This window comes from Entelurus aequoreus, linkage group LG13 (assembly GCF_033978785.1).
Source record: "Entelurus aequoreus isolate RoL-2023_Sb linkage group LG13, RoL_Eaeq_v1.1, whole genome shotgun sequence".
Lineage (NCBI taxonomy): Eukaryota > Metazoa > Chordata > Actinopteri > Syngnathiformes > Syngnathidae > Entelurus > Entelurus aequoreus.
Window position 1 is genome coordinate 68,898,666 of NC_084743.1, and position 23,690 is coordinate 68,922,355.

Below are 23,690 nucleotides of genomic sequence, written 5' to 3' on the forward strand. Positions count from 1 at the left end.
GCAAAACAACACAGGTTTTACCTCTGAATCGATGGCACCGGGGAGGGTAATTAAAAGTTGAAAGCGTGAGGGTTTATTGCGCATGTTAATTGCCTGCTAATTGACAATAATTGACAGAGTCCGCCATCATGGATATAGCAGTACGTGACCTCGGCTGTCTCGACGGCTCAATTTAGATCACGTTTGATAATCCTCACCTCGCCTTTTACTCCCTCTCTCCTCCCCAGCCTCTCGTTTTCATAAGTGTGCCATCTGTGCACCGTCGCACTTGTTCATTTCAGCCTCTGTGCATTCCCTATTTGTAGAAGACATTATCAATCTCATTACTTTCTACCTTTTCCAAGTCATACACCATCGAAGATTTCATGGCATCAATTTAAACTTGTTAAAGACTGCCAACCTGTTCTTTAGTAGCCTTTGTTAGACTCCACCCAGGTTTTAAAACATTTTTTTGTTTTAACAGTCCAAAGTCGGGTCTCCTGAACTTCACAATTTATTTTTTTTATTTTTATTATTTCACATTAAAAAATGTGTCTTAGGGCTGGTATATCTCTTTTTAGGAACACTAATACAAAACCTCACAATAATGTCTGATTGAATGCTAAAAAAGTTATGACAGACCGCCTTAAAAAGCAGTATCGAATTTAAAAAATGTTTTTACTGAATAAAACACCCAGAATGTACATGAAAATAAAGAATGTGGGATTTACAATATTAACTATGAACGATAAAACACTGAATATTGACAACATATGAACGTCACACCCCCTCTCCATTGACATATTTTACAATCAAGCGAAACGCAACAAAAATGCAACAAACACACGAAATATGAACGCGAAGGGTAAAAAAAACAAAAAAACAACCTACAATCTTACACAAATGTGTGTAAAAAAATTGAAATGCACCCCCTTTAACCAAAATTAATAAAATAAATATGTATACACAGTAGAGATGTGCGGTTTGCGGACACAACCGCGGAGTCCGCGGATAATCCGCGGGTCGGGCGGATGCAGTGTTTCCCACACATTAATTTATTTGTGCCGGCCCGCCACGAAAGAATTATGTCCGCCACAAATTTAAAAAAAAATATATATATATATATATATATATATATATATATATATATATATATATATATATATATATATATATATATATATATATATATATATATATATATATATATATATATATATATATATATATATATATTTATTTATTTATTTTTTGGTCCTGTCCAGCTTCTCAGGCAAATCATATAGTTGATGTAGATGCCCATATAGGCTGTTCAGATTTACTTTACAAAAGAGAAGTGTAGGATACTTCTCTTGTTGCCTTATTTGTATTTGACCACTACTGTTTTCTGTTTATTTGTTACTGACTGTGGCAGGACACCTCTGCCTCTGTTTCACTTTATGTTGCTGGTAAATAATATGGTTGTAGTAGTAGGCTAAAGTTAAATTATTTAGTATGCACTAATTAAAGGGGCAGAGCTTTAAGAGACATTCTAGCTTTTATATTTTATAAGATATATTTTTTGTAAGAACCACAATTAATAAATATATTTCAGTGAATATCTTATTGTTCAAATCTGTATATAAATATGTACATAAAGTGTTGTAATTATATTGTAAAATGGATGGATGGATGGATGGATGGACGTTTAAAACAAAACTGTTATTATTAATTAGTAAGTATACATTTTTTGAGCCTTTTTAGGGAAAATCATATCATTGTAGTAAATTATGCAAATTACTCGATGATGTCATGGTGACCACGCCCATAGTCGCGCCCATAGCCACGCCCCCACCGCCACAGGTATCTTGGCAGTTTATGGGAAACACTGGGATGCATGACGAAAAAAATATATTTTAAATAGATTCGGGCAGGTGGCGGTTGAACCAATTCAGGAAAAAAAAATACATAGTTAAATGTTGTTACCCACATACGAAAAACGAGCAGCACTCTTTGAAACAGGCAATTATTCATCAGGCACTGCTGCAGCTGTCACACCAAATTTCTTCCCCCCTACAAAAACCTTCCCCCCATTTACTTCCGGGGCTGCGTCCAATAAAGTCACAAAGTTGCCGGGGGTCCTTAACCCGCACGCGACTGTCCTGTTTCGCGCCTGTACAAAAAAAAAAAATAATCAATTTCTTCAGATTCCAGCAGCTGTCAAAGACGAAGTATCCACGGAAGTAAATGGGGGGGTGGGGGGGGTTTGTAGGGGGAAGAATTTTGGCGTGACACAGCACAACACAACAGCAGAAAAAGAAAAAAAGAAAAAGATGGCAACGCCGGCTGCAATCGTGGTACGCGACAAACTAAAAAAGGGAATACTAAAGACCAGGGGAAAAAAATATCAGTAATAGTCAACACTTTCTTAATGGAAATGACAATAATATTATAATAATGATAAACAATATTATCACGCATTAATATCTCTTAGCCTCTAATGCGTGGCCAAGAGATATTAATGCGTGGCACGCATTGAATGTCTCTGCTGCATTGGATCAGTCTCCTTTCTTTAACAGGAATGCCTTGCATCGTCTATATTAGATATATAACAACGGGCGGGTGGCGGGCGGTTGTGGTTTTGATAAAATGTTAGTTCGGGTGGATGGCGGGTGGATGACGACTTTTGTGATGCGGTTGCGGATAAAATAATTGCCTATCCGCGCATCTCTAATACAGAGACATATTGTAATGAAGATTAAAAAACAATTACAAACAAAAAAAAACAAACACAATTTTTTTTTACTAAAAGCTTACCTTTTTTATACTTGTATAGTATGAATATATTATTAATGTTGTAAATACAAATCTTTGTATATCTAGAAAGGGTGGTCCTAAAGAGGTAGGCATTTTTCGGAAGTCTCAAGAAGGTAACAAATACAAGAAATGTGTGTGTGTGTGTGTGTGTTCTGGCAATGCTTACTTAATGGGGACATCGCTCTGTTTACACAGTCACCTTTAGGAGACCTCTGACGGTATGGAGACAAAAAAACAGGTCCCCTAAAGGGAAACCTTTTTAAATGATAGACTAATAATACAACTTTAAAATCCACCCTGAAGCAGACGGGGAGCCAATGTAGCGACTTTAAAACTGGTATACAGTATATTGTATTATTTCATTACATGACCTTGAATACAAAAAGGTAACAAGAACAAAGAGAAAACACGATATATAAATGAAACTACTACCCTAATACCCTACTGTGCAATATTACCCTTCAAGTGCAATACATCCGACACTGATTGTTATTCATTACTCCGGTACTCTTATCTTGCTCTGTATATTGTACAGTATTTTGTATAGTGTTTTGTATATTGTACAGGATTGCTTATTATTTTTATTGGATAGTAGTCTGTTAATTTTAATTCTTAGTTTTATCTCTATTACCTCTTGTGTAATTTATTTTTATGCCATATTTGTTCCCACTACCGCACATTAAGTTGGAGTCCTTAAAGGCCTACTGAAATGAATTTTTTTTATTTAAACGGGAATAGCAGATCCATTCTATGTGTCATACTTGATCATTTCGCGATATTGCCATTTTTTTGCTGAAAGGATTTAGTAGAGAAAATCGACGATAAAGTTCGCAACTTTTGCTCGCTGATTAAAAAAAAGCCTTGCCTGTACCAGAAGTAGCGTGACGTCACAGGAGGTAATATTCCTCACAATTTTCCTTTGTTTACAATGGAGCGAGAGAGATTCGGAGCGACAAAGCGACGATTACCCCATTAATTTGAGCGAGGATGAAAGATTCGTAGATGAGGAACGTTACAGTGAAGGACTAGAGAGGCAGTGCAGGACGTATCTTTTTTCGCTCTGACCGTAACTTAGGTACAAGCTGGCTCATTGGATTCCACACTCTCTCCTTTTTCTATTGTGGATCACGGATTTGTATTTTAAACCACCTCGGATACTATATCCTCTTGAAAATGAGAGTCGAGCACGCGAAATGGACATTTAAAGTGACTTTTATCTCCACAATACATCGGTGACACACTTAGCTACTGAGCTAACGTGATAGCATCGTTCTCAAATGAAGATAGAAACAAAAGAAATAAACCCCTGACTGGAAGGATAGACAGAAGATCAACAATACTATTAAACCATGTACATGTAGCTACACGGTTACATCAACAGCCGTGCTCACCTGCGTTCCAGCGATCGATGGCGCGACGAAGGACACCCATCATCGACGAACCTCTGTAGCATGAGCTAACGTGATAGCATCTGTACATGTAACTACACGGTTAAAAATTCTCAGCCTGGTAAGGCTTAACAATGCTGTTGCTAACGACGCTAAGGCTAATTTAGCAACTTAGCAACCGGACCTCACAGAACTATGATAAAAACATTAGCGCTCCACCTACGCCAGCCAGCCCTCATCTTCCCATCAACAGCCGTGCTCACCTGCGTTCCAGCGATCGACGGCGCGACGAAGGACTTCATCCGTGGGTTTGGTGGCAAGCATCGGCTAGGCGTAGTAAGTAGTCCTTGTTGTGTTGCTGTAAGTATTGTACTTAGCCGCTAATACACCGATCGATCCCACCTACAACGTTCTTCTTTGCAGTCTCCATTGTTCATTAAACAAATTGCAAAAGATTCACCAACACAGATGTCCAGAATACTGTGGAAATTTGTCGAAGAAAACAAGAGATTTTTGTATCGGGTCCGATGGGGTCCAACCACTTCCGTGGATTTTGTGACGTCACGCGCATAAATCATATCCAAAGGAGTCTTTCAACCGGAAGTGTGGCGGGAAATTTAAAATTGCACTTTATAAGTTAACCCGGCCGTATTGGCATGTGTTGCAATGTTAAGATTTCATCATTGATATATAAACTATCAGACTGCGTGGTCGGTAGTAGTGGGTTTCAGTAGGCCTTTAAACTCGTTATATGCTAATATAATGACAATAAAGTCCCCTCTATTCTAGTCTATTTTAAACCCAGTACATAAACACCAATTGCATAAATCCTTCATCACAGGATCTTCAAAAATCCTTGAAGAAAGCTAACAAAATGTGGAGCATAAAAAATATTCCTGCAGCAAACTATTCCATATTTTACATACAAGTTTTTGTATTGCATCATCGTAATATCATTTGATGATAACACCCTGTTTACAACTGACATCAACATTAACAACAGGTGTGAAGTGGCATTTAAAACTGGACTTTTCTAGCCTGCTTTGATGCAAAAATCATCAATTCCATCATCATACGAAACCGGTTGTGCAGCTGTGTGATTGATGCTGTGTGATTAGTGCAAGTCCAGAGAGACGCTCCTGTGACAGCAAGGACCTCAAGTGCGTTATAATAAGCTTCACGGATTCGCCCGTCAATCAAGCGGAGTCACGTGAGTCACGATGACTGCACACACGTTTTATTTTTTGTATACTCTAGCCTTTAGATAGACCCCCCTTTTAGACCAGTTGATCTGCCGTTTCTTTTCTGCTCTGCCCCCCTCTCTGCGCTGCTGACCTGTCTCCGCTTGGGATGGTCTCCTGCTGGCCCCACTATGGACTGGACTCTCACTATTATGCTAGATCCACTATGGATTGGACTCTCACTATTATGCTAGATCCACTATGGATTGGACTCTCACTATTATGCTAGATCCACTATGGATTGGACTCTCACTATTATGCTAGATCCACAATGGACTGGACTCTCACTATTATGCTAGATCCACTATGGACTGGACTCTCACAATATTATGCTAGATCCACTCGACGTCCATTGCACCGGTTGCCCTAGGGCGGGGGTCGGCAACCTGCGGCTCTAGAGCCGCATGCGGCTCTTTAGCGCCGCCCTAGTGGCTCTCTGGAGATTTTTCAAAAATGTATGAAGAATGGAAAAAGATGAGGGGGGAAAAAAATCTATTTTTTTGTTTTAGTATGGTTTCTGTAGGAGGACAAACATGACACAAACCTCCCTAAGCGTTATAAAGCACACTAGTTATATTAAACATGCTTCACTGATTCGAGTATTTGGCGAGCGCCGTTTTGTCCTACTTATTTTGGCGGTCCTTGAACTCACCGTATAGTCTGTTTACATGTATTGATTGATATAACTTTCTCCGACATTCTAGGACGTGTTTTATGCCACTTTTTCTGTCTCATTTTGTCCACCACACTTTTAACGTTGTGCATGAATGCACAAAGGTGAGTTTTGTTGATGTTATTGACTTGTGTGGAGTGCTAATCAGACGTATTTGGTCACTGCATGACTGCAAGCTAATCGATGCTAACATGCTATTTAGGCTAGCGATGTGTACATATTGCATCATTATGCCTCATTTGTAGCTATATTTGAGCTCATTTAGTTTCCTTTAAGTCCTCTTAATTACATTTATATCTCATGACACACTGTCTGTATGTAATATGGCTTTTAATTTTTTGCGGCTCCAGACAGATTTGTTTTTGTATTTTTGGTCCAATATGGCTCTTTCAACATTTTGGGTTGCCGACCCCTGCCCTAAGGGGGGAGGTCCCCACATCTGCGGTCCCCTCCAAGGTTTCTCATTGTATCCCATTGGGTTGAGTTTTTCCTTGCCCTGATGTGGGATCTGAGCCAAGGATGTCGTTGTGGCTTGTGCAGCCCTTTGAGACACTCGTGATTTAGGGCTATATAAATAAACATTGATTGATTGATTGATTTGTTATTTCACATACAAATAATCACATGTGGGTCTATTTTAATTTAGGTTTGGAAGCCGCTTGTGTTGTGTGGCCTCACTGGCCTGGGATCAGATTATGCTCCGCCCCCTTGCTGAATTGCCTCTTGAAGTTCCATTGTTGCCAACTTTGTCGCTAAAACTGGCGACTTTTTTTTTGTAAACGGCTACTAGCCACAAATCCAGCGACTTTTACCGTTGTTGTTGGAGACTTTTTTTTTCATGTTTTGTAGACTCTGAGGTGAAAGCATAAAGCATGTACACATTTCTCCGATGCTGCCACAGAAAGACGTGTTTTATGCCACTCCTTCTTTGTCTCATTTTGTCCACCAAATGTTTTATGCTGTGCGTCAATGCACAAAGGTGAGCTTTGCTGATTTTATTGATTTGCTGGAGTGCTAATCAGGCATATTTGGTCAGTACATGACTGCAAGCTATTTGATGGTAACATGCTAGCTGTACGTACATATTGCATCATCGGCGTGGCGAAGTTGGTAGAGTGGCAGTGCCAGCAATCGGAGGGTTGCTGGTTACTGGGGTTCAATCCCCACCTTCTACCATCCTAGTCATGTCTGTTGTGTCCTTGGGCAAGACACTTCACCCTTGCTCCTGATGGCTGCTGGTTAGCGCCTGGCATGGCAGCTCTATGCCATCAGTGTGTGAATGTGTGTGTGAATGAATGAATGTGGAAATACTGTCAAAGCGCTTTGAGTACCTTGAAGGTAGAAAAGCGCTATACAAGTATAACCCATTTATCATTTATTTATTTATAATGCCTCGTGTGTAGGTATATTTGAACTCAATTAATTTCCTTCACGTATGTCCTCTGTGTATTTAATTTATATTTGCATGTCTCATGACACATTATATGTATGTAATATTGGCTGCATTTCTGATAGTTGTTTGTGTGCCATGTTGTTCCAGACCACAGCAAACGTTACCCAGCTTGCAGAGATTGTAATAAATCCATTAGAAGAAGACAGTCTGCTGTTTCGTTAAACTTGGACACACACATCTATGCCTTTGGCCATTCTGAGCCAGTAATTTCTACAAGTTATCTCATCCTGTGAGAAGCATCCTGAAGAGACGGTCAGAAATCAGCTCGGAGATGATCTGTGAAACATAATCTATGCAATATTTTGACCAAAGAACTACCATTACAAGTTATGTAGACCACAAGGAAGTGTTTTGAATGTCGGAAAAAAATCACAATATGATGGATCCCTTTAAAGACAGCATAAGTCCATTCCAGACGGTTAATAATAAATAAGTTAGTGTTTTTCTTACCTACCATTGTTCTCTGTTTGACTATATTCACCTGATCAAACCTTTTCTAACATTGCACACAACAAAATAATAAGTAGTAGTGCTGGCATTGTATTGACTCCTTATCGGTATCGGAAATGAACACCTTTAGTTATGATGCGGAAGTATTGAATCACACTGGCCTAGATGCAAAACTTGTCATTTGAAACATTTTATTCCCCGAGTGAATATTTAATCTCGAGACAAGCCCGTGTTTTGTCACCGAAAATCAAATCAAATCAACTTTATTTATAAAGCACATTTAAAATTTACCACAGGGGTAGCCAAAGTGCTGTACAATGGGCAGGTTAAAAGATAATACGACAACCGAGCAAACACAACACAACACAAACAGAACACGATAAAAAATAAATAAATAAAACATAAAAACAGGTTCACAGCAGGTGTATTATGGGGCGCCATTGCAGGATGGATATCACTCAGTGTTAAAAGCCATGGAATAAAAGTATGTTTTTAAGAGAGATTTAAAAACAGGAAGAGAGGAGGCTTGTCTAACACTCAGAGGTTGGTCGTTCCAGAGCTTGGGAGCAGCAGCGGCGAAAGCTCTGTCACCTCTAAGCTTCAGCCTTGTGTCAGGGACCGTCAGTAGCAGCTGATCTTAGGGATCGGGTGGGGCAGTAAGGCTGAAGGAGGTCGGAGAGATATGTTGGCTAGGGGTTGTTTAGACATTTAAAAACAAATAAAAGGAGTTTCAAGTTGATTCGGTAACGCACAGGGAGCCAGTGAAGGGACGCTAATATAGGGGTGAAAAGTTTAAAGGTTAAAAAAATATGGCTCCATTCGTAACGCTATCATAACAGATATTTATGAGCTGCACTTTAATCAAGTGAATTTAAAGTTAAGTTAAAGTTAACTTTAAATAAATGATTGTCAGACACACACTTGGTGTGGTGAAATGTGTCCTCTGCATCTGACCCATCCCCTTGTTCACACCCTGAGAGGTCAGGGGAGCAGTGAGCAGCAGCGGTGGCCGCGCCCGGTAATCATTTTTGGTGATGTAACCCCCAATTCCAACCCTTGATGCCGAGTGCCAAGCAGGGAGGTATTGGGTCCCATTTTTATAGTCTTTGGTATGACTCGGCCGGGGTTTGAACTGGGGGTGGTATAGCTCGGTTGGTAGAGTGGCCGTGCCAGCAACTGGAGGGTTCCACGTTCGATCCCCGCTTCTGCCATCCTAGTCACTGCTGTTGTGTCCTTGGGCAAGACACTTAACCCACCTGCTCCCAGTGCCACCCACACTGGTTTGAATGTTACTTAGGTATTGGGTTTCACTATGTAAAAGCGCTTTGAGTCACTAGAGAAAAGTGCTATATAAAATATAATTAACTTCACAACTCACGACCTACCGATCTCGGGGCGGACACTCTAACCACAAGGCCACTGAGCCGGTTCATTCAATTTTTTTAATGGTCAAAAATGAATGTTGATGTCAATAAACACACGTTTGTGTAGAATATGTAAATTCCTGTTATCTGACCACTTGTTCTTATCACCACCTTGCATAATCTGTCATTCCGAATCGGGCATCAAAGGGTCGTCCTCAGCTCACATCACACTAATGTCGAGTATTGCATATTAAATCCTCCGTCTCCACATAACCGCGTTCCCTTCTATCTCGGCGAACTCTTGACCTCGCTTTCTCGCTCTCGCAGATGCAATAACCTTTTTGAAGTCTCTCGCCGTCAGCGTTATCGCACATTTTGTGTCGTTTTATAGCGGGATTTGGACCGTCCCTCATTATTCTTCATTAAAATAAAATAAAAACATGTCACAAAGGCAACGTTGTGCGCTCACCTCACACTGTGCGCAAAAAAACCACCCATCTTTATTCAAATAAAAGACACGTTAAAGTCTCTTCTTTCTTTGTGCGATTGATTGGCCCAATCAAATGCGATCAAAGACGTTGACGAAACAGATTAGCGAGGTCTCGATCCGTTTCATGTCTCATGATGCGTCACTAAGGATATTTCCTTTTGGAATAACAACTTTAATTATTTCATGTTTTTTTTTCCTGATTAATATGCGATGAGAGGAGGCATTGTAGCATGTCAACAACAACAAAATAAGCAGGAGGATGCTGGCAGGGACCTTCGACACACAGCGGGAGGAACATATGGTGGGAAAGTCACACGGATACTAAACATGTACTCACTGCCGACATCTTACTGAAGCTAAGGCAGGGGTCCCCAACCTTTTTTGCACCAGGGACCGGTTTAATGTAGGCATTATTTTCACGTGTGGCAGAAAGATACAGCAAATAAGTGCATGAAAAATGTATACATGAAAAAACTCACCATAACATTCACTTAGTGGGAGCCCCTGGCCTGTTCCCTTTGCAAAAAAGCTCTCCATAGACTTTAGTTTTTTGCTCATTTTTGCTAGTAGTTTTGGCTTTAGTATCTGATGGGTTATAGGGAGAAATAAATGCTTTAAAATGTAATATCGGAAATTATCGGTATCGTTTTTTTTTTATATCGGTATCGGTTTTTTTTTTGTTTATTTTTTTTTTTGTTTTTGTTTTTTTATTAAATCAACATAAAAAACACAAGATACACTTACAATTAGTACACCAACCCAAAAAACCTCCTTCCCCCATTTACACTCATTCACACAAAAGGGTTGTTTCTTTCTGTTATTAATATTCTGGTTCCTACATTATATATCAATAAATATCAATACAGTCTGCAAGGGATACAGTCCGTAATAAAGAAGGAAAAAAACATACATAAGTCGCACTGGAGTATAAGTCCCATTTTTTGGGGAAATGTATTTGATAAAACCCAACACCAAGACAAGAATAGATATTTGAAAGGCAATTTAAAATAAATAAAGAATAGTGAACAACAGGCTGAATAAGTGTACGTTATATGAGGCATAAATAACCAACTGAGAACGTGCCTGGTATGTTAACGTAACATATTATGGTAAGAGTCATTCAAATAACTATAACATATAGAACATGCTATACGTTTACCAAACAATCTGTCACTCCTAATCGCTAAATCCCATGAAATCTTATACGTCTAGTCCCTTACGTGAATGAGCTAAATAATCTTATTTGATATTTTACGGTAATGCGTTAATAATTTCACACATAATTCGCTCCTGAGTATAAGGCGCACCCCGGCCAAACTATTACAAAAACTGCGACTTATTGTCCGAAAAATACGGTAACTGTTTTTATATTGTTTTACTTTCTTTTTTATTCAAGACATTTTTTGTAATTTATTTATCTTATTTTATTTTATAAATTATTTATTAATTATTTTATTAATTATTTTATTAATTTTTTAATTTAAGGACCTTATCTTCATGTGTCAATTCCACGACTGTATATATCGGTATTGGTTGATATCGGTATCGGTAATTAAGAGTTGGACAATATCGGAATATCGGATATCGGCAAAAAAGCCATTATCGGACATCCCTAGTTATAGGTGATCCCCGCTGCCTTGTGGGTTAGTCTGGGAAGACAAAAGGCTAGGGGAGCACACCCTGAGAGAAAAGCAAGTGCTGGTAGGGGCACCATAGGCGGTCCTCCGACAGACCGGAGCTCCGGCAGCCTCCTGCAGCTGTTGAGGAGGTGCCGGTCGTCCTGGGTTTCCCTTGCCACCGGATACCGGAAGTGACGTTGGAGTCTGCGCGTCTCCCTCGTCGAAAAAGACCAACGGCGGAGTGGGTGGATGATGGTTGCATAGAAGCTCCACAACGGTCACAAAGGCAGAAGAAGGCTGCAGCAAAGATGGGCCCCCAATTGTCTTGGTCTCCATGCCATTGGACCCTGGCCTTCTCTTTGCCGAGGACAGTGTGGTGGCTGTCTGTGCACCGTCTCCCCACTTTAAAAGATTCCACGCACAGGCGTTCTCCTGAAGGCAATCCCACCAACAGAAGGACAATCATACTCGTTTCGAGTGATCGCCGACGATAGGTGATGCATCATATCCAAGGACAAGAGCATGGATACACACATATTGCCAAAAGTTTTTGGCCACCTGCCTTTACTCACATATGAACTTGAAGTGCCATCCCATGGATTGGTATCCTGGAGCATTCTAAGTTCCTTTCACTGGAACTAAGGGGCCAAGCCCAACTCTTGAAAAACCAACCCCACACCATAATTCCTCCTCCACCAAATTTCACACTCGGCACAATGCTGTCCGAAATGTAGCGTTTTCCTGGCAACCTCCAAACCCAGACTGGTCCATCAGATTGCCAGATGGAAAAGCGTGATTCATCACCCCAGAGAAGGCGTCTCCACTGCTCGAGAGTCCAGTGGCGACGTGCTTTACACCACTGCATCTCACGCTTTGCATTGGACTTGGTGATGTATGCCTTAGATGCAGCTGATCGGCCGTGGAAACCCATTCCATGAAGCTCTCTGCGTACTGTACGTGGGCTAATTGAAAGGTCACGTGAAGTTTGGAGCTCTGTAGCAACTGACTGTGCAGAAAGTCTTTGCACTATGCGCTTCAGCATCCGCCGACCCCTCTCTGTCAGTTTACGTGGCCTACCACTTGGTGGTGGCTGACTTGCTGTTGTTCCCAAACTCTTCACTTATCTTATAATAAAATTGACTTTGGAATATTTAGGAGCAAGGAAATTTCACGACTGGATTTGTTGCAAAGGTGGCATCCTATGGTAGTTCGACGCTGGAAATCACATTCTTTCACAAATGTTTGTAGAAACAGTCTCCATGCCTAAGTGCTTGATTTTATACACCCGGCCAAGTGATTAGGACACCTGATTCTCATCATTTGGATGGGTGGCTAAATACTTTTTTCAGTACAGTGTCTAAGTATACTCTTGACATTAGTTCTAATAGATTTCTGTGGGTTACTATTTCCATTCTAAAAGTTATGTATTCATATTTTGTGCAATATTTCATACATATATACACTAATGTTAGCTTTTTGGTCCAAATTTCCATGCGTAAATACATCCGTTATTACTAACTACTTATGTAGTAGGACAACGTGCAATAATAGCAGCACTTTAGCTTACTAGGCTTAAGGAGATGTTTTTCCTTCAGCACAATTATTGCATGCAACAATTTAGTACTTCTCCATCTGCCTTATGCACTTTAACTCCTATGGTCACTTTGTTCCTGATCCTAGGTCATCAACCTAGCTTTTGGCAACGATTTGGCACCTTTTATATGCATATACAGTTTATATGTTTATTAATGTGCATTGTCCCATGTGACAAAGATGTAACAAATATAGCAAATGGCGACTTCCTATCAGGAGATTTATAATACATCTGTCATGTCTGTGTTAATCATGTTTTTGTTTTGCTTGGGTTTTGGGCTCTTTTTTTAGTTCCTGGTTGCACTTCCTTGTTTGGTTTGGTTTCCATGGTCACCCATTAGTTTTCACCTGTCTTGTCACGCACCTGTTTCACATCCTCATGTCACGCACCTGTCTCACGTTTTCACTAATCATGTCACCAGTATTTAAGGCCATTGTTGCCAGGCAGTCGGCCTGGCGACATCACTCTGTTCACCTCTGTGCACTTCATGTCTTGTCAAGTAAGTTTTTTGTATTCATGCCACAGTTAGCGACTTTTGTTCATGTCCTTAGTTTTTTGCCCACGTGCAAGTTTTTGTTTCATAGTCAAGTTTGTATCTCCGCCTTGTGCGCGCCTTTAGTTTGTTCTTTTTGTTATAGTAAAAAATAAATATGTCCTTACCTTCAAGCCATGTCCACTCCAACTTTTATTGCATCTCGGAAAAACAAACCCGCCATAGTCCTCATCATGACAACATCTATGAACAAGCTTATTGGTGTGTCTGGTGGGACTGGCCAAAGTTAAGTAGGAGAAAATGTGGTCGGTTATAAATTATTTAATGTGTCTCTGCGGACCGGTAGCAAATGCGTCAGGGACCGGTGCCGGTCCCTGGACCGGTGTTCGGACTAAGGGACTCAGGGGTACTATTACCGGATGTGAAATTGCACATAAAAAATGTATGGTGAATAAAACTACAGATGAGCCTGGAAGGGATATGGTAAATGGTAAATGGGTTATACTTATATAGCGCTTTTCTACCTTCAAGGTACTCAAAGCGCTTTGACACTATTTCCACATTCACCCATTCACACACACACATTCACACACTGATGGCGGGAGCTGCCATGCAAGGCCCTAACCACGACCCATCAGGAGCAAGGGTGAAGTGTCTTGCTCAAGGACACAACGGACGTGACGAGGTTGGTAGAAGGTGGGGATTGAACCAGGAACCCTCAGGTTGCTGGCACGGCCACTCTCCCAACTGCGCCACGCCGTCCCCATATAATGGTGACTACGTACTACCATACTACTCATGTAGATGTCTGCAATTTTTAGCATTTTAAAGATGTTTCCAAGACATGAGTCTATCCGATTATCTTTACATCGTAAATGGTTTGTCTTTACTGTTTGCCTATCGAGTTGCTCAGAAATCAACCATTAATGTCTGTGGGTTTTTTTTTGTCCATTTCAGGTAAAGAAAGTGGAGAGCACAATGCTGTTGTCACTGTTCACCGCCTTGCGCGCCTTCACTCAGCTGTAAGTGCAATCATTTATTTGTTATGTGAGCAAAATATATGTACTGTAATTATGCTACCTACATGACATTGCACATGTTCAGTTTCCCTTAAAGCAGGGGTTTGTTATGATGGAGCCTGTACTTGGTATCATTACAGTGGATGTTAGGTATGGATCCACCAACGGCGTTTGTTTACATTTAGACGCCGGTGTGCTACAGTGTGCAGTGAAGCATGTTTAGCTATTCCTCGTCCTGCAGGGATGATACTTGTAAGAAACGTACTTTATTTGTCGCCATGGAGACGAGGATTAGTGATTTAGAAGTAGCTAAAACACTGCAGACTGCGGCTGGACTTTTTATCCGCTAGCTAGTGTTGCGTCTGACCAGTCTTTCTCTCAGGGAATTAAAGTCACTGGTCAATCCCAAGTTCTTTCAGATGACATATATGCTGAGTAATAAGGACCATCAAGACAGAAGAGGAATATTATCAAGTTTTACTAAAGCTTTAGAAGACCAGTCCTTACAAATGCCCAGAAAGGAATACAGCCTTATTGTTCTAATACTGATAAGGTAAAAAGGGAGTATGCTATACTCCCACATTCCACCCCCTTCAAGGTAAAGCACAGAGTTTACTTGCAGACATAAGATACAAGCATAAAGAGTACACATGGGAAAATATTAGCTGCTTTAAACATGACTATGAATAAAGAAAGAACTCTTAAAAATATATGCATTCTCTACACTAGCTAGCCATGTCTTAAAGCACCTCTTCCTGAGGGCGTTTCAGTGTTATAACTTCACCTTTATTGTTAGTTTTTAAGCCAAAATGCGTCCGTTCTCCCTTTTCTGTCTACACACTGTGTCTGCTTGTAAGTACTCCGTGATTGTGCGCTGCCGAACATGCTCGTCTGCTCGTAAACCAGCAATGACACGACGTGACGACGATGGTGGTGCGTGGGAGCGGGGTACCGGTATTTTTTAGAGACGGTATAGTGCCGAATATGACTCATTAGTATCGCGGTACTATACTAATACCGGTATACCGTACAACCCTAATATATACACACATATACAGTGTATATATATATATATATATATATATATATATACATTTATACACATATAAATATATATCATGTTTTATTTTGGTAAATGGCTACAACTGCATCTGTTTAAGTTCGTTTAAAATAAACATTACTCTGTAAAGCCACTTTATTTGGTTATATATCAATATTTTGATCTTTCACAATAATCTGCAGTAAATAATTTAAATGTGAATACCTCAAGTTGAGGGCTTTTCTCAGCATTTTCTTTGTTGAGCGTAGTTTGATTAATTAATTATAGATCATAATTAATCACTTTTAAGTCACTTGACAAGACTACCATTGATGCCTATTATAGTATAGTATCAGTATAAAGCAATACTAAAGTGATAAGATCGATATGTTTGCTCTTTTTATTTTTATTAAAACATTTATTTGTTTATTGTTGTTATTGTTTACCAACCGAGGGAGTAAGTCTCTGGATACAGGAAGGCAAAACCCACATGTTTGAAATGAAATCCAGTAGTACATTTTTGCTTTAATGTGCACCAGCCATTTTATTTTATTCAAAAAATAGTATGTAGCATTCAATACTACAATGTAATCATCTGATTCACAAAAATACTAACACATCTAAATGCGATAAGTGTTATAAAAATGTGTTAGAGATTCCATGATTACTTTAGTTAATTGCTATAAAACATAATTTATTGTCAAAGTATTGGTCGGCACTCGAAATCGGATTGAATCTGAGGCCCAAAGAAATCGGATCGGGAATGGAGGCCAAAAATGTTGATAGGGACATTTTCTAATTTTGGGTATTTTTTCCACCAAGTCGTATGTCGTTACAAAAATAAAGGCATAGCTCATACTGTTATGTGAAACACATTATCTTACTTTTAGCATGTCAAGTTAGAGTTTACACAAAATTTTGCAACAACTTGAGGGTTCCAGGTTTGATTCCCGCTTCCACCATCCTAGTCATTACTGTTGTGTCCTTGGGCAAGACACTTTACCCACCTGCTCTCAGTGCCACCCACACTGGTTTAAATGTAACTTAGATATTGGGTTTCACTATGTAAAGCGCTTTGAGTCACTAGAAAAAAGCGCTATATCAATATAATTCACTTCACTTCACATGATCCGCGGCCGGGATCATGTTTTTGGTATTTTCGGTTAGTTTTGGACTCCCTCAGTTCCCGTTTTGTGCACCCTTGAGTTTGTTTTAGTTACCATGGTTGCTTATTATTTTCACCTGCCTCTGATTGGTGTTCGGGACGCTCACCTGTTCCCCGAGCACTAATCAGAGGCATTATTTAAGCCTGCCTTTGCCGGTCAGTCGGCCTGGCTTCAATGTTTGCTTCTCGCCACAGTTACGTGAGTATTCCTTATCTCTAGTCCAGTGGTTCTTAACCTGGGTTCGATCGAACCCTAGGGGTTCGGTGAGTCGGCCTCAGGGGTTCGGCGGAGCCTCCACCGCGGAGGTCAAGACACATCCGACTCTTCGTGTAAATAAAAACTTCTCCCTATCGGCGTATTATGGATACCACCAAACAATATTCCCTCTAATTTTCCATCTGAATTGCAAGTGTGTAATTTGTTGTGAGTTCATGCACTGTGTTGGTTTTGTTCTTTGAACAAGGTGATGTTCTTGCACGGTTCATTTTGTGCACCAGTAAAAAAAAACATATAAGTTTGTCTTGAATTTGAAAAAAATAATCATTTTATTTTTTACTAAAGAAGGGTTCGGTGAATGCGCATATGAAACTGGTGGGGTTCGGTACCTCCAACAAGGTTAAGAACCACTGCTCTAGTCTATGCCAAGTGTTAGCTTTAGCTTCGAGTGCGATCGGCACGTTGTCCCTTCGGCTTGTTTTCTGTTTTTGTACTTCTTTGATTTTTTTCGAGAATAAATCATGTTCCTACCTGTACGTCCTGTCCGGAGTGGTCCGTTTGCATCCCAGGGGGAACGAACCCCGCAGTAAGATGCGATATCCCCGCCGTGACACAACTCTACTAAAACAAATCCTAGATCTGGGGAAATGACCCACGTCTTCAATAGAATACCATTTCTCCTCATTCTTGTCCAGTCTAATCCCACACTTTTTTTCTGAGTTACGCTTCTTCGTGAACCAAAAAAAGAAACATCATGTAATCTCCCGCCCACGCCGAGGTCACATTGGTTTCTCTGCCTTTTAACATCTGCCTCCCACGTGTGAGGGATTACGATGCATAATAGCTGCAATCTATCACTGGGGCCTCGCCCGTGTCTCTAAGGGTGGCGGGCTAGGGAGTGAGGGGAAGGGAAATGAAAAGCCCAGCACTTTTTGCGTGCGCCAGCGAAGGACAGCTCGGGCCGAGACGTGGTCATAAAGTACTAATGGCCGTCTGACTGCAATGGGAGGCCTTTGAGAGAACACCTCTCAGCCTGCAACTGTTTTGATGCCTCAGCAGCACGGCCTGTTGAACAGGTGTCACCAGCCCGCACTTGGGCGGGAAAAGGAGTCGGACAGATGGTGTGAAGAGAGGGCTGACTATGTGTTGTTTTCTTGGATTAGAGGAGGGCGTGTGTGGGGGGAGCAGATGTTTACAGGTCATCTGTTTGCCTTCTCACAGCAAATGCTGGTGTTTGTTTTGTTGGTTTTTGGGTGGTATAGCTCGGTTGGTAGAGTGGCCGTGCCAGCAACTTGAGGGTTCCAGGTTCGATCCCCGCTTCCGCCATGCTACACTGCAAAAACTGAAATCTAACTAAGATTAAATATCTCAAATAAGGGTGATATTTGCTTATTTTCTGTCTGATAAGATCATTCTTCTCACTAAGCAGATTTTATGTTAGAGTGTTTTACTTGTTTTAAGGGCCTACTGAAACCCACTACTACCGACCACGCAGTCTGAAATCTTAACATTGCAACACATGCCAATACGGCCGGGTTAACTTATAAAGTGCAATTTTAAATTTCCTGCTGAACTTCCGGTTGAAAACGTCTATGTGTGATGACGTATGCGCGTGACGTCAATTGTTGAAACGGAAGTATTCGGACACATTGTATCCAATACAAAAAGTTCGTTTTTCATCGCAAAATTCGACAGTATTCTGGACATCTGTGTTGGTGAATCTTTTGCAATTTGTTTAATGAACAATGAAGACAGCAAAGAAGAAAGCTGTAGGTGGGATCGGTGTATTAGCGGCTGGCTGCAGCAACACAACCAGGAGGACTTTGACCTGGATAGCAGACGCGCTATCGGACGCTAGCCGCCGACCGCATTGATGATCGGGTGAAGTCCTTCGTCGCTCCGTCGATCGCTAGAACGCAGGTGAGCACGGGTGTTGATGAGCAGATGAGGGCTGGCTGGCGTAGGTGGATAGCTAATGTTTTTAGCATAGCTCTGTGAGGTCCCGTTGCTAAGTTAGCTTCAATGGCGTTGTTAGCAACAGCATTGTTAAGCTTCGCCAGGCTGGAAAAGATTAACCGTGTAGTTACATATCCATGGTTTAATAGTATTGTTGATTTTCTGTCTATCCTTCCAGTCAGGGGTTTATTTCTTTTGTTTCTATCTGCAGTTAAGCACGATGCTATCACGTTAGCTCCATAGCTAAAGTGCTTCGCCGATGTATTGTCGTGGAGATAAAAGTCACTGTGAATCTCCATTTCGCGTTCTCGACTCTCATTTTCAAGAGGATATTGTTTCCGAGGTGGTTTAAAATACAAATCCGTGATCCACATTAGAAAAAGGAGAGAATGTGGAATCCAATGAGCCAGCTTGTACCTAAGTTACGGTCAGAGCGAAAAAAGATGCGTCCTGCACTGCACTCTACTCCTTCACTCTCACGTTCCTTCTCCACGACTCTTTCATCCTGGCTCAAATTAATGGGGTAATCGTCGCTTTCTCGGTCCGAATCGCTGGTGTAAACAATAGGAAAATGTGAGTGTCGTCACGCTACTTCCGGTAGGGGAAATGATTTTTTTTTATCAGAGACCAAAAGTTGCGAACTTTATCATCGTTGTTCTATACTAAATCCTTTCAGCAAAAATATGGCAATATCGCGAAATGATCAAGTATGACACATAGAATGGATCTGCTATCCCCGTTTAAATAAAAAAATTAATTTCAGTAGGCCTTTAAGGGTTTTGGTCCTAAATCAGACCTGGGCAAATGAATGCCCTTTTTAAGCTTTTCAATCTGGCCCGCAGGACATTCCCCCCCAATTTTTTTTCGATATATAAGATCGATTTTTACCCTTCGCGTTCATATTTCGCTGTTTGTTGCATTTTTGTTGCGTTTCGCTTGATTGTAAAATATGTTGTCAATATTCAGTGTTTTATCGTTCATAATTAATATTGTAAATCCCACATTCTTTATTTTCATGTACATTCTGGGTGTCTCATTCAGTAAAAAAAATAAAAATTCCATTCCGTTTTTTAAGGCGGTCTGTCATAACGTTTTAGCATTCAATTACACCAGTGGTTCTTAACCTGGGTTCGATCGAACCCCAGGGGTTCGGTGAGTCGGCCTCAGGAGTTCAGCGGAGCCTCCGCCACGGAGGTAATGACACATCACACTTATCGTGTAAATAAAAACGTATCCCTATCAGCGTATTATGGATACCCCAAACAATGTTCCCTCTAATTTTCCATCTAATTTGCAGGTTGTTTGATTGATCGATTGAAACTTTTACTAGCAGATTGCAAAATAAGAGAATACATTATATGAAACAGTACAGTTTACACAGTACAGTACATATGCCGTACAATTGACCACTAAATGGTAACACCCCAATACGTTTTTCAACTTGTTTAAGTCGTAAATCAATTTATGGTAATATGTGTAAGGTGTGTAATTTGTTGTGAGTTCATGCACTGTGTTGGTTTTATTCTTTGAACAAGGTGATGTTCATGCACTGTTCATTTTGTGCACCAGTAAAAAAACATAACTTTTTCTTGAATTTCAAAAAAATAATAATAATAATTTTTCACTAAAGAAAGGTTCGGTGAATGCACATATGAAAGTGGTGGGGTTCGGTACCTCCAACAAGGTTAAGAACCACTGAATTAGACATTATTGTGAGGTTTTTTATTAGTGTTCCTAAAAATCTGATATATTTTTTTAGATCTTTAAGATGGAGATTGTAGCTGCCATTATGATGTGCAGTGATGTTTTCAAATTACCGTAAGTATTGAATTATACAAAGTATTTCAATGGTTGGAATCTGCGCTTTTGCATGATATGTTGTCAATATTCAGTGTTTTATCGTTGAATGTTAATATTGTAAATCCCGCATTCTTTATTTTCATGTACATTCTGCATGTCTCATTCAGAAAAAAAGGGAAAATACCATTCTGTTTTTTTTTAAGCAATCTGTCATAACTTTTTTAGCATTCAATAAGACATTATTGTGAGGTTTTGTATTAGTGTTCCTAAAAATAGATATACCGGCCCCCAGACATATTTTTTTCTCTAAAATTGGCCCCTTGAGTCAAAATAATTGCCCAGGCCTGTCCTAAATGATCTCAGTAAGATATTACAGCTTTTTGCTGAGATTTAATTACCTATATTGAATAAAACATGCAGAAGCCATCGTCATGGAAGCTAGCTCTCCGATCAGCTAAACAGACTCGATAACTCCACGGTGACGTTTTGGTGAGTTTACTTAGGAATTTACAAGACTTAAGCAATACAAAAAGAATGCCATTGTAAGTTTACAATACTAACTCAGACACTCGTAAACGTGTTAGCTTATTAGCTAATGCTAACGACGTATGTTAAATTACATTACGATAGAACGTACAAATATGCATGAAAACACTCCTACAGACATCACACATGGGACAGTTTAGTAAGTATGAATACTTTTAGTTCATATTGTAAAACTTACAAACATTGCTTGGAGTGATGAATGAAGGATCCATACGAGTAGAAATGCTATGTACTACCAGAAGACGGAACGGCACTTGTACTTCTGGTTGAAAGCTCTAAACAGAAGGGCAATGCAGCACCTGCAGTGAGCAAACTCGTCCAAAACACACAATTTCAGTGTCTTTTCTTGGTTTGGTTGAAAACTATTTACATTATGGCCGTCAGCGAAGAAAAATCCATGAATTAGCCACACCGATTTATTAGCTGCAGGGTTCAAAGCGAAGTGGCTTACAGTTCGGAATTATTTACGGTCATTTTCTCATGCTTATCCTGTTTACGGTCACGCTAAGATGGTGCCTATCCCAGCTGACAAAAAAAAAAAAAAGCCCATTTAAGCTAAAGCTTGGCTTCCTTTTAGAGCGCCCTCAAGCTCATTGATTGGCGCTCTGGCGCTAATGCTTTTTGCTAATGTAACAATGATTGACAGCACGCAGCAGCTGACCAGGTTGATGCAGTCTCTGGTAGTGCAACGGCGTGCGTTTCAGTCTTTAGTCCCAGAGGACATGGTTCGATCCCCAGCGAGGACACATGGTCAACATTAAACTAAATCATCACACAATCTTGAAAGGTAGAGTTATTTGTTTTATCCTGTTAATTTGGTGCAAAAAATATATTATTTTAGAATTTGTTGACCATATCTTCTTTTACTCCAAAACATTCATCTAATCTCTTCCAACTACGCCCCCTTCAAGCCGAGCACCGGACCTCAAGCCGGTTGTGTTAAATTTTTGTCCCTGGACTCACTTATTTAAAGGCCTACTGAAATGATTGTTTTTTATTCAAACAGGGGTAGCAGATTCTTTCTATGTGTCATACTTGATCATTTCGCAATATTGCCATATTTTTGCTGAAAGGATTTAGTAGAGAACATCGACGATAAAGTTCGCAACTTTTGGTCGCTGATAAAAAAAAGCCTTGCCTGTACTGGAAGTAGCGTGGCGTCACAGGTTGAAGGGCTCCTCACATTTCCCCATTGTTTACACTAGCAGCGAGAGCGATTCGGACCGAGAAAGCGACGATTACCCCATTAATTTGAGCGAGGATGAAAGATTTGTGGATGAGGAACGTGAGAGTGAAGGACTAGAGTGCAGTGCAGGACGTATCTTTTTTCGCTCTGACCGTAACTTAGGTACAAGGGTTCATTGGATTCCACACTTTCTCCTTTTTCTTTTGTGGATCACAGATTTGTATTTTAAACCACCTCGGATACTATATCCTCTTGAAAATGAGAGTCGAGAACGCGAAATGGACATTCACAGTGACTTTTATCTCCACGACAATACATCGGTGAAGCACTTTAGCTACGGAGCTAACGTGATAGCATCGTGCTTAAATGCAGATAGAAACAAAAGAAATAAGCCCCTGACTGGAAGGATAGACAGAAGATCAACAATACTACTATCAGGAGACACCGAACCAAACGCTGGACATGTAACTACACGGTTAATGCTGTGCCGCCTGTCGAAGCCTAGCAATGCTGTTGCTAACGACGCCACCTGCGTTCCAGTGATCGACGGCGCGACAAAGGACTTCACCCGATCATCGATGCGGTCGGCGGCTAGCGTCGGATAGTGGTCCGCTATCCAAGTCAAAGTCCTCCTGGTTGTGTTGCTGCAGCCAGCCGCTAATACACCGATCCCACCTACAGCTTTCTTCTTTGCAGTCTCCATTGTTCATTAAACAAATTGCAAAAGATTCACCAACACAGATGTCCAGAATACTGTGGAATTTTGCGATGAAAACAGAGCTTTTTGTATTGTGATACAATGTGTCCGAATACTTCCGTTTCAACCATAGACGTCACGCGCATACGTCATCATACATAGACGTTTTCAACCGGAAGTTTCGCGGGAAATTTAAAATTGCACTTTATAAGTTAACCCGGCCGTATTGGCATGTGTTGCAATGTTAAGATTACATCATTGATATATAAACTATCAGACTGCGTGGTCGGTAGTAGTGGGTTTCAGTAGGCCTTTAAGATCAAATGAAAGGATAGAAATTCCTGCAGGGACCTTCCCAACATGTTTTAGAATATCTTCTCATAATAGTGGAGACTAGTCCACTATTTTTGTATTAATTTCCATGCCCTCACATATTTGTGCACCATTACTTAGCCATCTCTCCTGCAGCCATTCATTGTGCATTATTCACCTTCATTCCAAAAAAAAAAAAAAAAAAGTTGGATT

General features: G+C 40.4%; 1 protein-coding gene across 3 annotated transcripts in view; it reads left to right on the forward strand.

Moving 5' to 3' along the window:
* Positions 1–23,690, forward strand: part of LOC133663657 (A-kinase anchor protein SPHKAP-like) — a 383,555-nt gene that overhangs the window by 196,951 nt on the left and 162,914 nt on the right. For all 3 annotated transcript variants that reach the window (XM_062068311.1, XM_062068312.1, XM_062068309.1), the window contains one exon: positions 14,498–14,562. In XM_062068311.1, coding sequence (XP_061924295.1) covers positions 14,498–14,562 — 65 coding nt within the window. The remainder of the gene's footprint in view (positions 1–14,497; positions 14,563–23,690) is intronic.